Below are 23,090 nucleotides of genomic sequence, written 5' to 3'. Positions count from 1 at the left end.
TAAGTAAACATCTCAATGCACAGTCACTTTAAAAACAAAATTCTTGAGAAAACAAGAGGCATCCTTCTGGTCTAAGCAACGAAAAAAAATCTCCTTTGTGTTATATAGGAATTAACTCATATCTACTGAGAAATACTGAATGCCGTAACACATACGCTTGCCAACACCAATGCTGCCAACATCAAACAGTTCTTTTGATCGATTTAAGGGGATTAGAGACACCTGCAGGCTTCATTTGACTGTGTGGAAGGGAGGACGTTTAGTGCTTCAGAGACACGCCGGACCTGCGTGTCCTGAGGGCAACACACAGCGATCGAGTCCTGGAAAACCAGTTCGTTTCTGGGTTCCAGTTCTACCTTTCGCCAAAGTAAATGGAGCACCTATAACAAGACCGATAACTGCGTCCCTCCCCTGCTCCTGTCCCCCGTTCCCGGGCCGCCTCACGGGGGCCGCTCGGGGCCCTTCCCCTCCCGCCCCACGAGCACCGGGCGGCGCCGCCGAGGCCCCGCCCCGCGCGAGCCCGCACTGCCCGCCGCCCCTCCGCGCGGCCCCCGCGCCGGTACCTGCGACCCCCGCCGGCTCGCCCGCGGGCGCCGAGGCCGCCGCGGGGGCTCCCCGGGCTCCCCCGGCCCCGCCGCCGCCGCCGGGGCCGCCCCGGGCCGGGCCCGACCCTGCCCCTGGCGCTTCCGGGAGCGCGCCCCGCGCGCGGGGCTGACGTCACCGCGCGGCACGCGCGGCGCGCCCTTTGTCTGCGCCGGGACGGCTGCGTGGCCAACGCGCTTGCGCGGCGGCGGCGGCCCCGCCCCCCACCCCCCCCGGGTCCGGTCCGGTCCGGTCCGGTCCGCGCTCGCCCCCTTTTAGTTTCGGTTTGACGGAAACACCGACCCGGGCAACGACCTCGGGGGGCACCGCCCTGTCGGCTACCACAGCACGGACTGCCGCCTCCAGGGACGGCGACTCCGCCACCTCCCTGGGCAGCCCGTTCCAATGTTTAACCACCCTTTCTGTGAAGAAATTCCTCCCAGTGTCCAACCTAGGCCTCCCCTGGCTCAGCTTAACGCTATGTCCTCTCGTCCCGTCGAGAGAAAAGCCCGGCCCCCGCCTGGCTACAAATCCCTTCAGGAGTCGCCAGAGGAACAGGATCGGCTTAGACAGCGCTGCTCAGCAAAGGGAGCAAACGGCGCCTGGCAGAACTGGTTTACTCAAGCTATTCCCCTTAAATAAAATATCATCACCCCATTATTTACCTTTCAAACCTCCCTCCGCTCTCTACCTCAGCCTAACTAAAGATTTCCCCAAACCTGATCCAGGAAAACAAACCATCTGCTGTAGATATAAAGAACTAATGTCCTAAAGTAGACGATTCACTAGGCATGAAAGTGGTTTAAAATCAGTTAAGTGACATCCTTGCAGCTGCCAGATGCAAAATGAAAAAGGCATAAAGCTGCTCAGCAAACATATGCAGAATGGACTAAGGAGGGGGGGGGGAGGGGGTGTGTGTCTGACAACAACACACACCATGAGGAATGAATTTGAGCTGTTCTAATTGGACAGGAAGAATACTTTCCAGTTTTGAAACTGGAGAGAATAAAAGAAATTCCTTCTAATATTCCCATTTTTCTATGTATTGTCCCTCACACATTCACCCCAAGAGGTGCATATAGCCTTATACATCACATATAAATAAATGTGATGGGTCCTTTGAATATCTGAGTTTCTGAATCATTTTTGTTCAGCTATGGATGACTCTCATGCCTACACTGCAACATCCAAAGTAGAAAACAAAGTGGATCATGCTTTTATCAGATCAGAACCTGTGAAATATTTCCTTTCTTGTGAAAACATCTTCTAATGAGTCGACAGCCCTCTGTATTACAGACTGAGGACTTGATGTCCATCAAGATAGGCAAATGAGAGTAATTTCACAGAACAAACAGAATTTTTAGGGTTGGAGGGGAACTCTGGAGATAATCCAGTCCAATCCCTCTGCCAATGCAGGGTCACCCAGAGCAGGTTACACAGGAATGTGTCCAGGTGGGATTTTAATGTCACCAGAGAAGGAGACTCCACAACTTCCCTGGGAAGCCTGTTCCAGTGCTCTGCCACCTTCAGTGTTAAGAAGTTCTTCCTCACGTTGAGGTGAAACTTCTTTTGGTTTAGTTTATGGCCTTTGCTCCTCGTCCTGTCACTGGGCACCACTGAAAAGTTCAGGAACAAGAAATTAGTAGTAAAGAAATAGAAGATGTACTGAGTATAACTGGGAAATTTAAAGGTTAGAAATAGTAAAATAAATAATGCAGCTATGTATTTTGGCCATAAGTACCAAGCAAAAATCAATTCCTTCCATGCTATAAGAAAACAAATCTAACAGTAACAGTAATACTATAAAAGTAAAATAAGTGAAAATAAGTGAAAAAGGAGAAAAGCAAAGTAAATATTTGGAAATAATAATTCCCAATCCCTTAGTGGTAGTGAAAAAATTCCACTGGATTGACCCCAGAGTGCTTTGTGTTTTTCATTACTACTAGGTGGTCAATTTGGTCAACTGCATGAGAACCAAGGAATAGATAACATAATGAGATCTCTGAAAAGAGATGTCACAAGAGTATGCCACAAGAGATATGTCACAAGAGTAGTTAAGAGTTGCATCTTTGGAGTTTCTTTTCAAAATGAGAAAGCATCCTTTAATGGAAGCACACCACTGGCAAAACAGCCACCCAAAGGACAAAAACATATTTTTAAAACTAAATAAACTGAGTATGATTGAGAGGCTCTGCAGGAGCAATTAATCTCTCTGTCAAACACTAGTAGGAATGAGCATTAAAGCAAAGTAACATACCAAGGAATAACAGTTCCTTCTTATAAGTACCTTTCCCTAAATGCTGTGCTCCATAAAAAAAATTTATTCAGTTTTGTCAATTAATATTTATACTTCTAAGAAAAATCAAAGAAATTACAAATGTGAAAAAGGGTTCCCTCAACTCATGCACTGAGGTTTAAAAGCTCCCATCTCCAAAGCAACAATTATTTTTAAATAAATCTCAACTGAAATCACTTTGCAACACCAAGTAAAATGTGAAATGTCCTCTGTAGCTAAGCTATATTAGCTTTCTTAGTAAGACAAGAGGAACTGCTTTTGGTGCTATGAAATTAAACAGGTTCTTAGTACTGCCATAATGCTCTCAACAATGACACATCCGTCTTGATTCAGTGAGTCCACACATGAAAAATCTTAGACTTTCGTTTCCTGCTGATGTCACTGAACATGAATTCAAGATTCTCATGTGCCAAGTCAACAAAATCAAGTAATTGGGGTGGAAGCCTGGGAATTGTTTTCATTAAGATTGCAACATTCCTTTAGCATGTGTGGTGTAGAACTTTTCTCATGCTGTTGTCTGGAAAATGAAGACTGGGCTTTTGGAGAAACTACTGTAAAATATATGCAGATTGCCAGTCAAATACTAAACTTTACATTTCTCCTGAAATGCAGAAGCTGGTTACTTATAGTCAGGCAATTATTTTGCTGACATATGCCTATTGACTAATCAAAGATATGTCAAAGTATTCTGAAGGTATGCTTTTCATAAAGTTTCTAGAATTAATACGAAAAGGCCCAACACTTAATAAATTTGTAGATAAATACATCAATTAAATCCTGCGTTTTATCTTTAAGTTCACAGAATATTCCAAGTTAGAAGGGACCCACAAGGATCATCTAGTCCAACTCTTAAGTGAATGGCCCGTACAGGGATCAAACCCACAACCTTGGCTTTATTAGCACCATGCTTTAACCAGCTGAATTAATCTCAGGGTTATTCCTACCAGAATGAACAGGTGCTATCTCTCAGTAATGGCAGAATAAATCAGCACTCTGATTTTCAAAGTAATTCACAGTGGAAGCTAATAACGACTTCAGTAACTGACACAAGAAGATAGGCATATGTGAATACAAGCAGTAGAGAATTGCAATTGTACCCAAGTACTGCAACCAGCTGCTTTTAGGAAGCACTACTTATGATGGAGAGTTTTTACAAGAGCATGTAGTGACAGGACAAGGGGGAATGGCTTCAAACTGGAAGAGAGTAGCTTTAGATTAGATATTAAGAAGAAATTCTTTACTGTGAGGGTGGTGAGGCACTGGAAGAGGTTGCCCAGAGAAGCTGTGGATGCCCCATCCTTGGAAGTGTTCAAGGCCAGGATGGATGGGGTTTGAGCAGCCTGCCCTAGTGGAAGGTGTCCCTGCCCATGGCTGGGGCGTTGGAACCAGATGATCTCTGAGGTCCCTTCCAACCCAGGCCATTCTATGATTCCATCATCCAGTTGGTCTGTACCTGCCAATGACATCAAGTGCTAGTACTCTAACTTTTGTCTTAAAACAAGAGCACAGAGTTCAGTGACACATCTGAGAAGAGTACAGATAGTCTGTTCTGAGGACTGTTTACTGTATTGTCAAATAAGTGGTTATTTTAATCAAGGGATCAACTAGAATTTCCTATAATATGAAAGGCAAACAGCTTCATGTATTCTCACAGAAAAATCAAAACTCTTACCAAATAAAACTGACATCTGCGGAAAAACACGTGTTTGAAATACACCCAAACCAACATTCTTTCTGCTTTTTATACTAGTTCTATTTCAGTAAACTTTTACAGTTGGGAGTTCTCATTTGGTGCAGAATCAATCCCAGTGATGAAGATTGTTTTCTTCCACCGTTTCTAAATATGCAAAAAAGTAGCATTTGATCCAGTTCCTCTATTAATATGGAAGCAGGTTGTGTGCCAAACAACTACTCTTCTGAAATTTACACGGGGTAAGCTGCCACATCCCTTCCTACTCCCTCCCCTCAGACCAGTGAAGCACCTAAAAGACTGAATTTCCAGTAAGACTTAAACCAGTTTTAATTACCCTGTGTAGTGGGTTTTGGTAGCAGGAGGACTACAGGGTGGCTTCTGTCAGAAGCTGCCAGAAGCGTCCCCTGTCCCATGGAGCCAGTGCCAGCCGGCTCCAGGATGGGCTTCCTGCTGCTGGCCAAGGCCAAGCCAATGAGGAGCCTATATTATCAAGCCTATGTGATAATATATTTAAGAACAGAAAGTTGTTGCACAGAAAGAATTCCAGCCAGGGAAGAGCAGAGTGAGAACATGGGAACAACAAGGTAGACACCAAGGGCAGTGCAGAAGGAGGGGCAGGAGGTGCTCCAGGCACCTGCAGCCCGTGGGGCAGAGCATGGTGGGGCAGAGGTGCCCCTGCAGCCCATGGAGGAGCTCATGCTGGAGCAGGTGGATATCTGAAGGAGGCTGTGACTCCATGAGAGGCCCAGGATGGAGTGGGGTCCTGCTGGGGACCTGCAGCCCCTGGAGAGGGAAGCCCACGCTGGAGCACATTTTTCCTGGGTGGCACTTGTGGCCCCTGTGGGGGACCCACACCAGTACAGCTCATTGGTGAAGGACTGACCCCATGGAGGAGTGACCCATGGACAGCAGTTTGGGAAGAGCTGCTGCCCGAGGGATGGACTTACATTGGAGAGGTCCATCAAGGACTGTCTCCTGTGGAGGGACCCCACAGGAGCAGGGGAAGGACTCCTCTCTCTGAGCAGTGGCAGAAACAACAACTGACTGTAACCCCCATTCCCATCCTCCTGCACTGCTGGGAGGGAGGAGGGAGAACAGGGAAGGAAGGAGGGGTGGTGGGAAGGTGTTTTTTTAAGATTATTTTATTTCTCACTCTTTTGCTCTTATCCTGTTAGTAGTAAATTTAAGTAATATCCTCATTCAGTCTGTTTTGCCTGTGATGGTGATCAGACAGTGACCTTTCCCAGCTGTTACCTCAACCCATGAATCCTTTGCTGGTTTTTTTTCTCTCCTCTGTCCAGTTGCAGAGGGAGAGTGAGAGAATGGCTTTAGTGCATACCTGGCATCCAGCCAGGGTCAACCCACTACACCTTGATATGGAATAAAACTAAGGGAAGACAATTAGTGTAACACAGAGGTGATTGTCCACGTAATAACAGAAAAGCAAGAATAGTTACACTGGTGCACGAGGATGGCAACAGAGTGCACAAGACCCAAAAAACAGAGCAGTGAATACTGTTGAAAATAGTTAAGCAATTAATCAAGTGGAAACTTAAAATAACGTTGGCCATGTTCTGGATAGCATATTTGATCAATATCTGTAGATTGAACCAGTCCCCAAATCTAGGGTGGTACATAAAAAATAAAATTAAACTAAAAAACCAAACCAAACCAACAAAAAAACACTCAGGAAAACACAAACAAACAAATACACACACACACATACATACACACACTAAAAGATCCACAAAACTGGAGGAAAGTAAGAGTGAAAGGGTAAAAAAGAAAAAAGGCAGTAGAGCAGTAAAAGAATCTTTCTCTGAAAAGAAATCTAGCTCTAGGATAAGCTGGAACAACTATAACATGAACTTACTCCAGAATTTCCAAACACAAGGATCTGTGCACTTAGTCTGTGCAGTTCGCATTTCACTTCCTAAGAAAGATTATTTAGAATTTGACCAATACATGCCCCTTTCCAGGCATGTCAAGCCAAAAAGTTAGTTTTCTATGAAGTGTCATACTTGCACACAATGTAACACACATTACATGTTAAGCTAATCTTAATCAATCTGCATTATTTACAAAAAGTAAAGCTTATGGTGAAACCATCAACAGTAATAGAAACATGAAAGCCAGTCAGTCTCATGAGCAGTTCAATGTCAAAACTTTTTCCTTCTGCATGCCACACTTACACTACTGATGCAAGTATCATTTAACATTTAACATCCAGCACTCTACTGACCCAAAGCAAGGTAATCTGGGAATGTGTTAAAAAAAAGTTAAGAAAATGCTTACACATGACTAGACAGGTTGCTACTTTAAGGCTGCAACACTGAACAGAAGATTCATATCTGTAAAAGCTTAAATTCCCAAGTCCAAAACAGGAAAATACAGCTACTGTAAAAAAAACCAAAACAACCCTTTGAACACTTAGCTAGGCTCTAACCTCTGAAGCCAGAAACCAGTGCTGTTCTTCATTAACTGAGGGTGTCAATATGGCAAATCACAAATGTTTAGAAAAGCAAAGGAATACAACCAAATATAAACATACAATACTAAAAACAAATTTCTCATTAACTGGCTAAAAGATTGTTCGAAGTAAAACATACATCTTGTTATGCTAGAGACAGTTTAAAGAATAACTCTGAAGACCGACTGCTATACCTGCACAATACATCTTTGTGCAGTAAAACCAATACATAAAAACCCCATAATGCATATGACCTCGTGAATGAAACATTTATGTCTCACCTTGTCACTGTCATCATTACAAATGTGATCTTGATGGATTGAATGGCATTGAAACGATGGACCAATACTACCTAGAAAAGAAACAAGGGAAAAAAATAATTAACATGATGACCCAATTGCTGTGAACACTAAAAATAAATTTAGCAAACTTTCTTTTCTCCCCACACAGAAGACAGATTTACTTGCCAAATAGCTATGTCTGATAACTGAATGAGCATCAGAGAGACATTTTACAAGTGTGCCAACAATGCCTTCACATATATTTTTTTAAAATATTTAAGCAGAATAAAATTACAGCTATTTCATCAATCTAAAACAAGCAAATGCAGTGAAGTCCACATGCACATATACAAATAAGGACAAGCTACCAATTCACATTTAGGCAATGTAGTCCTGCCCTACGTCCTGTACTACAGAAAATTTTCAGCACCCTGGGTAACCACAAAACAGCAGTCTCATGCCAGGAATACATTAAGAATAAGAGCGGAAAATTCCAAGGTCAAAATTTTAATCATGTCCAGTTTGCTTGTAGCAGAATTTCTGCCTGTTTAAGGTCTTTCCACAAGTTTCTTTATGCCTAGGAATAAAAGGGACAGTACTCCCCTTCAAAGGTTTACCCCAGTCCTGAGACTTCTCTTCAAGGAGGGAGACAAACCAAAATTTGATTGTACCTAAAGAGAGTGTCAACCAGATTTACAGAACTCTTACACAGTCAGAAATTTTTTAAAGATGCTGTTAATGTGCTCAGAAAGCAGAGGAGTGGGCTAACATCTGTTGTTGAATTTACGCTTTCCTAAAATGACTCCTCCTGGCAACTACTGAGCAACACGATCATCAAAAAGCAGGGAGAAAAAAACAAATCTAATTTCTAGAGCCACCACATTTCATTTTCCTTACAGAAGATCTACCTAAAACTTTTCTCCACAAATTTCTTGTGGTCTTTTTTTTTACAGGTTCGAAAATTTATTAGTCTTATTCTGTAACATTTACAAAAATACCACACAGTAAAGTTTGTCAAAAAGCTTTGTAGTCTACATGTTGTTTTGGTCCTGGACAGAACGGATCGATGGAGATAATAATTTAAGCAGGCAGCCAGCCATAAACCATTGTTTAATTAATTTTTTTTTAATTAAAAATTTTTTTTTTTAATTTTTACAGCATATTGTGATGAAGCAAAACTCTGGCTTCTGAGAATTCATCTGCCCTTCTGCACTAGCCTGCGCATCTGAGAAGGCAGTGTTACCTTAAAGTCACCAAGAAAGTTTAAGAAATAATGCACTAAGAAGAGGAAGCAGCAATAAACTGAATCATAGAAAAGAAAAATCATCAACTGTCAGCCTGAGGGCCTCTTCTGATTGTAACACAACCAACAAGTCACAAAAAACCATGAAACTGATTTAGTTCTTAGGCAAACATGAAAATTGATTTAGTTCTTCTAATGGGGGGGGGGGGGGTGCAGTGGTGGAAATCACTTAACCTCAAACTGATAATTTTGGACAAAACATTACTTCCACTGTGCAAAGATACAAACAAGACTTCTGTCATCAAATCACATAAGAAATGTCAATTAGGTTCCTTGGTGAAACTTTTTAGCAATGAAGGTGTGAACACTGACTAAGACATGTTAAAGACATGAGTCCCTGAGCTCACTGTGAGTTAGCTGGCCTCTTCAGACAGAATTTAGGGAGGGGAGCAAGCTGATTTTTGGACAATTATTCTTTTGAAAATAGTTTATTTTCCCCCAAGCACAAAGCTTCTTTCTGACTTGCCATTTCAGAAAAAAATGTTATTTTGCCATAGAGATCATTGTGTTGGCTTGAAAAGCAGCAGAGGACAATTTACTGTGCTCTGTGATTTTTGTAGGAAGAGAAGGCAAAGAAGAAATCACTATACAGTTTAAGTTTCAAGGTGAAAAGAGAAAAAAGGACCAGTTGTAAGCTGTTCAAAATATGCAATGTTCCCCTCCCACTTGATTTAGACATGCAAAATACAAGTGTTTCACTACAAACACTCCACATCCCTTCTTGAAATTGGAATGAATTCCAGCTCAAAGGCAACCTAAAAACCCCAAGAGAACACAGTATTAAGGATAAGGCTTGATGGCTTTCTGCCCATTACCCCAGAGGCAGAACTGAAGTAAAATATAACCTCTTGAATTGGTCTAAAATAAGAAGATAGGCAAAAAATAATGAAAATAGTTATGTCCTGCCAAATTATAACAAACACATAAAACCGGCACCTATGCTTGTGGATAATCAAAGAAATTTCCAGAGGTAGTGCAGTGCCTACATCTAACCCCAATATGATCTAAAACTTGTTCCCTAACAAATTAAGACTCATAAATGTGTACCTTGCATTACAAGCTACATTATATGCTTTACAGATAGGCTCTTCAAGAACAGCGATCACATACACAATCTCAGTGATAAGCTGACTTTGTTCTAGCTACAATGGATACCAGCAGCAGCAACACAGCTCCAATAGCAGAGTTTCCAGTTAGTAAACGTAACACAGGACACCTGGGCAGCTCATCAGGTTTCATGATGCCACAGCTTTAATTTTTAACAATATCCACTTTACCAAGGAAAAAGCTAGCTTGGGTTTTATCTACATGCGTCAGTCATACTCAGCTGTTCTACAGACAAACAAAGGCAATTAGCAGAGGATATGGCAGTGCTTTCTTTTATTTTTTTTTCTTAAAAGGATCTTTCATGGTCTTCACACCATATTTGTTTCATTTTCAGTCAATTAATACCCCACAGTACAATAGCAAGATGTAAGACATGAACCCTTAACTGTGAAAAGTAAAGGCTTTACAGACATCCTGGCTGCTTTGCACCAGTGAGCTGGCTCACCAACAACCTCACTAAAAGCAGCCTTCAGAAAAGGGTTTATTTCAAAGACAGCATTGATAATGCAGTCCCTTGAATGGGGCCAACAGAGGTAACAGATCTGAGGACACTGACACAGAGGACTACCAACTAAAGGCTCTGCTTCACAACAGTGCAATCTATAATACTGAGTTACACAGCCAGGAAAACCTGTAGGATTTTCCTGATTTTTTTTTATATTTTATTTTTTATATACACATACACACACACACACACATATATAAAATATATATAAAAATATGAAAATAATATAATAAAACATATTTAATATATATAATATATAAATATATATATTAAAAGCAGTTTTTAATACTTGAGTTATTATGTTTTTAAAGCATTTTCTTTCTGATACATTGCACTGAGACAAACCTGAAGAAAGGTTCATCACCCTTCACCCACCTGCAAGGAAGATGAGAGCCAGAATCTCAAAAGATGGCCTCAGCAGCTTTCCATGAGCATCTCCAAAGAGTTTTCAAATATTGTTTAACATGTTAACAATGCTAGAGGACTGAAAGGAACTATAAGTCAATTTACACTGCCTTGTCTGCAGGGAGTAGATAGAAACTCAGTTAAACTACCTTCACATCCCCAAATTTTCCCGGAATTTCAGACCAGTTCAAGACTAATTGTGCCTCACAGTTAGCAGATCCTAGGGCTACTACAATCAAAGTTTTAATTCTGGCTGAAGCACTGTCTCTGCTACAAAGAGAAGGTAGGGAAAGTGCTGTAAAGACTCCTACATAAGTGACAGAATGTGGCACATGGGCCAGTGCCCACAGCACCTTCCCAAACACACTTCCTTGCTGCTCTGTTCAGGAGATGCAACTGTGAGGTCTAATGCCCATCATTTTCTCAAGCAACATCCCAGCTTGATCTCTCTCTCTCCTGCAATCCAAAGTAGTCTCCATGCTGTGCGAGTAGCGGGGCACTTTGTAACAGTCAGCTTGTTTTCTCAGGCTCACAGCGTCTAATACCTAGGTGACAAAACTGTGGCCTCAATTTATGCTGAGACACTGCCAAAAGACAACAGGCATCCATGAAACATCGGATCAGCCTCCTCTTCATCATTACCAGTATCAGGAGAGGGTAGAGAGTAACGCCCTTCAACTGATGCACACGTAACATGTGCTTGTGTACATATATACATACACGTGTGTGCGTGTGTGTATTTATATATGTAACACACAGACACACAGAGTCCCAAAGGCTTAAGGAGAAACTTGTTTGACTTTTACCCCTTTAAACACAAATACTTTTGCCCTTTCTTTTTCAAATCAAAGTGAGATACCCAGGTCAACGGGATGACTTGAACTCTGGGAAAAACATCAGTTCTTTTGTAAAAAGTGAGAAAGAAGGAGTGCTGCACTCCCCAGCTACAGGAAAGGGGTTGTTTTCTTTCTAAACCCACACATTAAACTGAACAGCGAAAAAAACCCTTCAGATTCTTTTTCAGATTTCATGAGTTCTACCTAACTTGTACATAGTAATAAAAAGAGAATATATATTCAGGTTTGAATGGCTTGCTTCATGCTTGCCAATATTAAACCACCCAAACACACACAATGCTAGTCCAAGGGAAAAAGAGGTGTGAGTTCAAACCTTTTAATTCAGTCATTTCAGAGCTACTGGAAGTATCTCATCGCTTAAATGAATTACACTTGATTAGTACACTCACTAACAGTCCTCTCCAGCACCAGTCTGATTAGGAAAATATTCGTGTATGACACCTGTACTATTAAACCTACTTCATCTAGAGTGATGCTGTGTTTTCCAAAATAGCAAAGGCATGGAAACAAAGTCTGAACTGGATCAAGTTTAGACTCTTAATCAACTGCTCTCTTTAAAAAAATCAGTGAATTGAGTGGAGTGTATGTATCTTCTGGTGAGATAAAGCTATGCATGGCTAGTGTGCTTGAAATGATACAAGGAAGAGATGTTAAATTTTCCGTGATCTAGGAGGCTCAACTTGCAAAAAAATCATGCAAACCACTCATGCAGATTTCTAACATGTGCTAGTCAACAATGCTCCTCTATCTCTGACACATTATTTAGATTTTCCTTCTAATTCAAGAGCCTTTCAAACTGCAGTAAAGAAGTTACTTAAGAGGTAAACAGTATACTTTGATGTTACAACAAAAACGTTTAGATGAGTTCAATAAATGATTCATCTACTCAAACTGGTCAATTAAGAGATAGCTGCAAATTAACTATATTATAACACTTAACAATTTCTTTCAAATGCATGCAAATCTGACCACGAATAAGAAACATGTTACATCTTGCCTGGGGGTTGCAGCTATGCTAGATGCATACAATGCATACTGCCTCTTTTCTTCCACTCTTTTTTTTTTTTTTAAGAACTCTTGACAAATTGAAATTCCACTGGTTTCTGAGAGATTTGCATTGACTTTAATTTCTGTTGTGGAAAGAATTTATTACACACTAGGAAGAGCTAATATTTTTCAGTTGTGTGGTATGGCACACCACTGATAACTTTTAAGCAACTCCTGAGCATGGAGTACATCTATCTAAGATGCTGTGATAAAACTCTGGAAGACATTCTAGCCAGGAAGAGGCCTTAAGTCACTACAGAAGAAAAAAAAAACGTAAAATGCCTCCTGAACTTCTCTCCTTCCTTTCCTCCTGCTTCCTCTACTTGTCAAGAAATCCATGCTCTTGTCAAACTGCAAACAACATGGGTTTGCTGGTGTCTCCTCACTTGTGGTATCCCCTTCCACTCCCTGGCCCCAGTCAGACTCACTGGTAAACCTTTTCCCCACCTCAATGCTCAGCTGAGGAATGCTGTCCTCAATTCCACATAACCCAGTGAAAACTTCTATCTTGTAAGCATCAGAAACCACTATAACAGTCTGCAAGAAAAGCTCCCTCAGCTTTTCCTTTTTCTGCAGCTATCAGAGAAATACACAACTTGATTAATAACTAGCAAGAGATCGGATGAAAATGACACAACTGAGAGTTCACACTTCTGACTAAATGACACCTCTCAGACATTTTAGGAGAAAAGGAGAGTAACCTAAAGGACAGACTTTGTATTTTAAAACCTTGAAGTCTGATACATTTTAACCATTACAGAGTTTTAAAAAGGAATGCACAAAGTTTCTTTAATACAGCAAAAAGTCTGAATATTGAGGCATGCCTCAGCTTCAAAAGGAGAGCTCATCTATAAATCAGTACTGAAGAAAGACCTTTTTACTGGAGGTTTTTGCTGAGTCTCTACAAATCTGTGTAAATACTTCTACTTCAGAGAACATCTAATTTAAATGCACAAATTTCAAAATGGCCCTCACAGTACCAGTCTGAATACACATCATATGAATATACATCTACATACTCTTTACCTATGTGTTGAAAATTTTATGTTATTTAAAAGTAGACAGTAACTAGAATTGTTAGGATGCAAGATGAACTTCTTCTGAACTATAAGGCTATGTTGTGTAAGTCAAAGATGGATTATAAACGTGAAGTTAACAATCTGAACATTAATAATACTTAGCACAGACAAACCTAGCAACTTAAATATTACTTAAAAATAAATAGCTAGAATAGACCACACAGCAACCACCTGGTAATGAACAGTGAACTGATGAAGAGCAAGACGACCCCAGACCCTAACGTTGCTGTTGGTCCAGACTGTCACGTGAGGGATGGGGAATTTGGATTGCAAGTGTGTAACTGCCCAGGGATTTCTTTGTTCAGGGTCCCTCTTTCTGAGGTACCTGGATCGAGCCACCAGATATCACAATTGATCTGTGTCAATGAACCTAATGAATGGAGATAAGAGACTAGTGTCAAAAACTTCTTTATTGTGCTTGCAAATAAACTTAAAATAACGGCCCCCTCACCTCACATAGGAAATTACTGTGGCCTAGCTGTTGCCTTCTTCCTTCTGCATTAACTTTACAGCTCCATGTTTTCTAGTGAAGAACATGAACAACCACACTTCACATTGGACTTGAATCCTTCCTGTGATGGAACATCTACAACTTCTCCACAACATCCACATGATGGCAACCATCTCCAGTGTTTCTCCACCCTCACTGTTAAAACTTTCTTCTTTATATCTTTATACTCCTAAGTCTACCCTCTTCCCATTTAAAACTATGGGAACCCCAGAGCTGGACACAGTACTACAGGTGAGGTCTCAGCAGAGCAGAGTAGAAGGGGCAGAATCACCTCCTGCTGGCCACACTTCTTTTTAGACAGCTGAGGACATGGTTGTGAACTGTAAATACACACTTCTGGCTCATCTGAATTTTCACCCACCAGTACAGCCAAAGTCCTTCTTTGCAGGGCTGCTTTCAACCAATTCATTTGCCAGTCTACACTGAAATTGAGGATGACAATGACCCAGGGGCAGGACCTTGCACTTGGCCTCGTCGAATCTCATGAAGTTCACATGGGTCCATTCAATGCCATCTAGAGATGGCTAAAATCCCTTCCATCAAGCCTATCAACTACACCATTAAGCATGGTGTCATCATTAAGATATCAAAATATACTGGTCCCAGTACAGACCCCTAAGGGACACCATTCATTACTGGTTTTCAGATGGACACTGAACCAATGACTGTAACTGTCTGGACATGGCCACCCAGCCAATGCCTTATCCATTAAACAGTGCACTCATCAAATCCTTCTCTCCAATTCAGCAACAAGAACACTGTGTGGGACTGTGTCAAAGGTTTCACAGAAGTCCAGGGAGGTATCTGTAGCTCTTCCCTTGTCCACTGATGCAGTCACTTCGTCATAAAAGACCACCAAAATGGTGATCAGTCAGGCATGAATTGCCCTTGGTGAAGCCACGTTGGCTGTCTCTAATCACTTCCATGCCTTCTCTATGATTTGACATAGCTATCAGGAGGATCTGTTTTATGATTTTACCAGGCACAGAGGTGAGGCTGGCTGGTCAGTAATTCCCAGGACCCTCCTTTTAACCCTTTTCAAAACGGTATTTCCAAAAGAAAGCCAAAAGTGCCTGTGGGATTATCGATTAAAGATACATGAATCTGAACCATCTCAACTACTCTACAGAAATAACAACTAACACATATTCCAACTTCTGTGTGGGGAAGGGAACAATTTTCCAAAAACTGTCTTATTCCCACAACCAGTTCATGCTTCTTAAGGGCTGATCTACCTATACATTCTGCAGATAATTTCTGTGCTGCTGCAGACAACATGTATGGATTCAGAAGAGATTACTCCCATTGGACCTGCCAGTTAGGCACTCGAACCAGGTCAACACAATCATCAGTTCCTCCAGTCTCAGCAGTCATTCTTAGATCTTTTCTCATAACAGAATCCTTCAGGGGTGATTTTCCGAAGAACTGACTTAAATTGCAGCTTGAAACATACTCCCTCTGCTGCTCAAGCACAAAAACATGCTTCCTCTTACCTGCTGTATCTCACAAGACCTACCTATAAAGAACACTTAAGACACAAAGGTTGATGCTTTAAGATAAGCAATGTTTTATTTTCCATTCTATTCTCCTCTGCAGCACAGCTAAGATTCGCTGCTCCTACACTGGAGTTATCTCTGATCTGCAACAAAAAAAATTCAGAGTTCATTAACAAGCTAAAAGGAAACTCCTTTTCTGCATTAAAATGCTGCAAGAGATTGACACTATTGCCAGCAAGCTCTGAACAGCATCTCCAGTTTATGGTGCCTGGCCAACAGTTTCTTTGCTGTTCCCTGGAGGCTGTTTCATCAGGTTTGCTTCTCCACAAGTAGAGTCTAGTAAAGGATGCTCACACCCTGCATATGCACATTTGATGCCATTCCAGAGTGAAGCACAGCATTCATCTATACAGACACATAGTGGGGTGACACCCACCACAGAAAATACTACTCAAGAGCCAAAACATAGCAGTGCCTTTTCATAAAGAGCCTCTCCTCCAATAAGTTCAGTATCTACTTAGAAAGAAGGAAACTTTTTTCCTATTCTTGTCATGTTTCAAAAGGAGGCTAACAGCAGTACTGTAAGCCCCAAAGGTATCCAAACACAGTTACTTCAATGCATATGCAAACACCTAGAGAAGGGGAGAAAACAAGTATTTCAATAACTCAAGGCTGACTTTTGCTGGAAGTAAATCAATCCTAAAAGCAAAAAATAAAACTGGCAATCCACAAAGCATTTAAAAAAAAATCTTTTAATCTTGTCTTGGAATTCAGTTTTCATCATCTGCTGTGTGGGAGCTGAAGCAAGAGATGCAAATACCAAGCACAACTACATTAAAAGCCAGGTATGAGCAGATAAGGTCACACAGATACCCTCAACACTGCTCTATTTCCATCCTTATAGGAATTTATATTAATGGTTTTGAAGATTTGAAGTTGTCTTGAATTTCTGAGCCTCTTGAATGTAAGTTATTTTTCAAGCTACCTGAAAATTCAAGCCATTTGTTCTCGTCCATTTGTAACTAGACTATTAAACTGATTTTCTTGAAATTCATCTTTTCTTGAGAATCTTACTTAGTCCCTGAAAAAATCAAAGGCCACGTATGCAAACTGTCTATCAACCTTCTGGATGCAATGACTGAAGTACTTTCTATGGATTAAATTTATTGTCACCAGCATAAACCTGCTATCATTACAACAAAACCAAAACCAAAGGCAAAACCCCAAACAAAACCAACAAACAAATCAAAAACCAATCAACCAAAAAAAAGAAAAAAACCCCCAACAAGTGTAGAAGCACAACTTTAAACCTTAGCTTGTTGCATCCCTCCTATTTCTTTATGGCATCACTCATCAAACGCAGCATTAATCTGCAAAAGGGCTGAGGTTTTTTGTTTGTTTGGGATTTTGGTTGGTTGGTTGGTTGGCTGGCTGGTTGGGTTTGGTTTTTTTTGAGGGGCAATGGGTTTGGTTTTTTTGTTTGTTTGTTTGTTTGTTTTTAATAAAAGCCTTAAAAGTTCCCATACAGCCTAGCCTGGAGAAGAGAAAACCTTCTACATTTGGTAAAAATGTTGTTGGTGCTGTCTGACTTCTGCAGTCTTTGGCACAGATAGAAAACAGCAATCTAGAGTATGAATTTATGATCAACTTTTTCCAGTTTCCTGCTTCTATTAAGAAACAACGTCAGTGAAATCCCAGAACTAAAATTTTAAATGTGCCTCAATTACTTATTCTTTTTTTATTTTCATTGCATGTTCAGTCCAACCATAAAGCAACGGCTAGTGATGAGGCGCTACCCACCTAGGAACTGACCTCGCAAATTCTGAAAGCATGGTTATAGGTGCATGTTCAAGCCATCCCTAGGAAATTATTTCAATTTTCTCAAAGGAGAGAGAGCTCAAGCTCTCTCTATAGACAACTTATTTGGTAAAATGGGAAAACCTGAACACAATCAAAACTGGCCTCAGAGAGAGGCCAGAGAAATTGGCCAGAGAAGCGAGAGTTAAGTAGTGCTCTGTTACTGTGCATGAGTTCTCCACAGCCCTCACCTTCCTGCAACAGACTAAGTGCTTACAATTGCAACTTACTTTAATTATCAGTAGGAGTGACTTGCCCAGACAAAATGAAAAAGTTAATTTATATTTGACAGGTCATGGAATAACTTTCTCTCTTTCCTGTCTTTGTTGGTCTCGTTCCAGTTAGTAAGCATTTGTCCCAGTCTTGTTTCAAAGAAAATCACGTTAACTATCAACATTTTATATGTCTTTTTCTCACAAATGCAGAGTATAAGACCAGTAGCAGCCAGAGACACCACACCAACTTTTTGAAAAATCATAGAAAAAATTTAGTAATATTTCTGTCCCCTGAACAAATCAAGGTATGATGATAACACGGAAGTTACTTGGGAAGAAAAGAAGAAAAGATTGACAGCACACCTCTTTTATCCCAGTGCTGCATGTTGTACATGATAATAGAGATTTCAATTCCACAATATCACAGTTTTCTTCCCTTTCTGGATATAACATGTCTCAGGCTGACAAGGTTTTCACAAAAAGAGAACCTCCTCAAGGAACCTAAACTTGGTTTATCACAAGCAGCAGTATCACTGTAATCAATAAGGCAAAGATTCTGAGAAAATAAGAAGTAAATTTGACAGCTGAACGTTTCTCTGGAAAAACAGCTTTTACTTTTTTTGAGTACCATTCAGTAAGTAAATTACGTCAAGCTTTACAGAACGACAATTCTGTGCTCATTTGTTATGCCTTTCAAGGGGAATTCCTTACAATTCCTTTTTTCTATTCCAGCTTTCAAAAGCAAGATGCACTCCCACATAGTTCAAGGGATCTTGGTATTCCTTTCCCAGGATGCCTAGGCATCTCCACAGCTCCCAGACCCTATCATCACCTATATCCCACTTACGCTTGTCCACACTATGCTCATTTGCAAATACAAAATCTTTTTCTTCTGCACTATCTATTCTGAGGAAGGACATCAACTCGCATATATAAGTGCTCAGTTTTAGTTATTACAGGTTAATAGTTAAAACTACAAGTAAATCAGCCAGCAACCAGATACACAGAAGACATCAGGTTTGTTGCTTTCAATTTCCAGCATTTTTGGAATCTGATTTCTTTTTTGATGATTTTGAGTTTTAAAGACTCTTCTTTACTCTAATTTAAATGGACAACCATGAGGGTGGTAAATCAGAATGATGGCACAAAAGTCCAAGCCTCTGCCAACTTTCAAATCCGAAGAGCACATTACATAACTAGAATTTTTTTTAACGAAGAAGTACTCCAAGAAACTTACATTTAAAACCTTTGCTCCCTGTTCTGTCACTACAGAAACCTTGATAAAAAGCTCTGTCTGACTGTCTTTTAAGCCCCCTTTAAGTATTGAAAGGTCACAAGAAGGTCTTCTCCAGACTGAACAACCCTAACTCTCTCAGCCCGTCCTCATAGGAGAGGTGCTTCTGGCCATGCTTCTCTTTAGGCAGCCCAGGACACTGTTAATTTTCTGAGACAAAATGCATTTCAGTCTGTCCTGGACCTTGGAGATTGCAGAACACATCTTCTGAAGTCTTCCCAAATGTAACACTGGAAAAATCCTATCTAAAATGTCACATTTTTGGAAAAAAGCTATGAAAAACTGAATGCTATCTTTTTTTTTCCAGGGAACTACTGCTCTCTTACCAGGCCAGATATCAGGGAATTTGTCACATACTTCATCTATAAAAAGAACTCCTTTTTCAAGTAAACACCTTCTCTGATTTTTTAGACCTTCAACTTCTAATTCAATTTCAAAATTTTAAAAGAAATCAGAGAGACTACATGAATTTTTTCCCATCAATCCTCCCTGTATCTGTGTGAAAAGGCAGCCAGTCAACATTCAAGGCACATTACACCAAACACCGTGTTCCTGTTGGTCAAAACCATTCACCTCACCAGACCATTTCTTCAACTGTTTTCAGACCAGATAATTCACTTTACATTCTCCAGCAATAACAACAGACAGAAACAGCCTTCTGAATACATGGTATAGAAACAACCATATGACTCACAACGGAGGTGAAAAGCTTCCAGAGTTAAATACGCTTCTTTTTCAGTGCAGGCAAAATGCCCATGCTGTCCTATTGAGTACTGCAATTAGCCAACTACGTATTTTTATCATTATTTCTACACAATGTTGCCTTTTCCCTTTTAAAAACACAGAAATTGTTTGGCCTACCCACATTTCAAAGGCTACCAAGCCTTAGGAAGTTGATTAAAAGTTAACAGAAGTACTCTTTTGATACATATCCAACACTGAGATTAGAAACCTGTCAGCCACGGAACAGGTTAATTTTGTAAATGAGAGCAAATGGAGAAACTAAATAAAAACTTGATCTTCACATTTATTTTGCCTTTGTTAGACACTAATAACTCTAGTAAGAGAACTCTGGAAGCTTTGCCATCTAGGAACAAATAGACAATTTTGTCCCAGTGCTAGTCAACAGCAATTCTGTCTGAAGTGATCGCAGAAGACAGCACTTAATTTCTCCTTCTTTTGGCACTGCCTGTCAGCTCACAAGAACCAACAGTTCTGGCTCTCCTGATGTGCAGGTTGCATATGGATGGTGTCAGCTATGAACAGTGACGGATCCATCCCTCATAAATTTGTCCAACCATTCTCAGTTCTCTGTTTTTCGTAACAAATTTGAACTTCATTCAAATTCGCCTTTCTAAGAATCCTTGCATTTTCCAGAACTCACCTAGGGTTCTCAACAGAAAAGAATCTTTATTTTTGGAAAGAGCACATTAACAAAACTAGTTCTGTCTAGCATTTTATTCTGAAATCACTGCAGTTAATATCCATCAGAAAGGCAATTTACCTTTCTGCCAGGTACCTATTCAAGCAACACAAGCTGGGTTGCACCCATCTATCTATGTTAAAAATTTGGAACCAAATCATTGCCAAGATCAGAACTAGTAGGATGGATACTACCAAGGCTACAAGTTAGGTCCCTTTTGCTTCTGTAAAATATGCAGTATACAGGCAGTTTCTCATTAATTCACAGCATACAGAAAGATTCTTTCATCTAGAGGTCTCCTGAGACTCAAACAGACATACCTTTTGGACTGTACATTCAACTTAGCAGTATGTTAAAAGATGAGATTACTTGGAAGTTCTCAGGAGAGCATCTCCATTCCAAACCCTTTCATAACAAAGGATGAAAAATGCAGAACAATGAAATGCCACAGTAATACATTGTCCAAGAAAAATCACGATGGATCAATATAAAGATTGTGTACACAACCTTGCTTACAATCCCCAATTGAAGAGTCTTTGAACACCAGAGACTTGCACGTAAAAATACATAAATTTAAATTAAGATATTGAATTTAAATTTAATCGAAGTTATTTTCAAATGTACTTGAAATTGAATCCTAAGTTGTCTAGAATGGAGAAAAAAAAAAAGTATTTTAGTATTTCAAAGGGTGTATGTTAGTCCTGAAGTTTTAGGATCAGTCAAGCCTCTGAAGGAAGCTCTTGGCCAACCAAATGAAGTCAGAAATGTTTGGGGTGTTCTTTCAAAAGCTGATGCCTTTTTTCCCTCTTTCTGCTAAAAGGAGCTTGCTAGCTTACTCATTCAAAGTTAGGAAATTTATGACAAATTTTAGGAGAAAACAGTCTAATTTTTACATATTGGAAAAAGGAGGCAAAGTGCAAGTGAATATTAAATCACTAGTTCTGCAAATAATACATGCCAAGAAAAAAATTGTTACATTTGCATCTCCTCCAAATAACTTAGTTTACATTTTCCTGATTTTCTAAAGCTGCTTTATTCTCAGCATACTCACATGTTAACACATCTGCCTTTTAAGACTGTTTTAACAAGCTTGTTGTCTAATTTCATTATGCTTCTATTCAAGAGGAGCAAAATATCAATTAAGAAATAAAAACTAATTTTCTCAGGGAAAACAAAATAAACCACGCAATTTCCCAAAAGACTAAAACAGAGAACATAAGAAGCCAATAGAATGTGCAGCAACATAAATTGCTTAAATGTGCCTGTAAGTCACCTCCTTTCCTCAAAAAAATTTTGCAAACAAGATTCAGGTTTTCTTTAGATGAATGCTTCAAAGTTAAACTGAAAAACATACATCAAAAAGGTATCCTATTTGGCAATTTGAATTAATTTAAACCAACCTAACCCAGTTCCCATGTGAAGACATTTTTGTCGTAGCCTATGGGTTTTGCTTGAGGCTTTTTACCCCCACCTTAAAGGTGGACAGAAAGCATGCACAACTTTTATTAATTCAAAAGAAGCAAGACACAAGGCACACTGGCATAAACACCGGCTAAGTAAAATCAGCAACAAAGTAAGGGACATGGTATTTTGACTTCCAGCAGCTTTTTTTTTCTTCAAGGTGCCAAGTTGCAAAACCCGAGTGGATTGTTTCTCCGAAATGCAAAGCAACTTGCTGATTTGTTACTGGGGTGGGTGGATTCTGGAAGCACCACCGGATAAACAAAGGACCTTTGAATGGAGCAATTACCGGGCCACAATATAACTACTTTTAAGTGACTACAAGTTGAATATTAAAAATGGTTGTATTAAAATATTTAAACTGTTAAATGGGTCAAATATTTAACCTGTAGATGACTGGCACTTGGGAACTTTTCCAGTTACCAGCCTCCTCTCAGTTACACTTTTGTCCGTGCAACAGTGCATATATACAGAGGTGCTGAGCCTCTCTCTGCTACCTCCTAACTCCTCCTACAGCCATCAGCACAAGCAGCCTCAGTTGTTTAGAATGATGAGGCTGATCTATGATTAAGAATTAGCACAGAAAGACCAGGATATTGCGGATACCTTCCTTCATCAGTCTCCAACAGACCTGCTTGATGACTCCTCACACAAAAGTAGAAATACCTCTCTCCATGCATCCACAGTCTTCTCAGACATTGTTTAACTCCATGCTCAGCAGTCACCAACTCACTAAAAGGAACACCACCCGAAAAGCTGGCTTAATGTTACCAAGCTCAACTGTAAATTGTCTCATTGGGAGCAACTTTGATCAAAGTTGCCACGGTACAACTCTCTGGTAGAGTTGTATCCCCCTGCCTCCCCCCCACCTACTATAACAGAGGAGTAGCATGAGAAGAATAACTTAAACAACTGCTTTTTCTTTTTTTAAGCATCAAAAATATGATTGATATAAGGAAAAATTTTATCTCTGGTCGAAAGACTGCATCTACTTTAAGTCTATAACCTAGAGGAATTGACTAACACAGGTTTCCCAATGGAGAATTGTCCTTTGATGTAATCAGAACAGTCTTGGCACTTCACTGTTCTTAGGAAAAATAAAGGGACAGAAAATCAACCAGCCACAAGTACTTCATTCACAAAACATGCATTGCACAGTTTCCCTGTGAACATTGCCCAGTGCTGTTACACTTTGTATGGCAAGGAAA

At 40.2% G+C, this 23,090-nt stretch overlaps 1 protein-coding gene across 5 annotated transcripts in view; it reads right to left on the bottom strand.

The window, feature by feature from the left end:
- RNF38 (ring finger protein 38) overlaps nucleotides 1-23,090 on the bottom strand; it is a 114,345-nt gene that overhangs the window by 50,950 nt on the left and 40,305 nt on the right. For 4 of the 5 annotated variants that reach the window (XM_027745148.2, XM_039380925.1, XM_039380926.1 and 1 more), the window contains one exon: nucleotides 7,323-7,393. In XM_027745148.2, coding sequence (XP_027600949.2) covers nucleotides 7,323-7,393 — 71 coding nt within the window. Of the gene's footprint in view, nucleotides 1-563; nucleotides 624-7,322; nucleotides 7,394-23,090 lie in introns of those variants that run through there. The other variant, XM_027745150.2, reaches the window with a different exon arrangement.

The sequence above is a fragment of the Pipra filicauda genome, unplaced genomic scaffold (genome assembly GCF_003945595.2).
Source record: "Pipra filicauda isolate LSUMZ 115617 unplaced genomic scaffold, ASM394559v2 scaffold208_size1342795_pilon, whole genome shotgun sequence".
NCBI lineage: Eukaryota > Metazoa > Chordata > Aves > Passeriformes > Pipridae > Pipra > Pipra filicauda.
The sequence above is the reverse complement of the archived record's forward strand: the minus strand, read 5'-3'. Positions and strand labels throughout refer to the sequence as shown.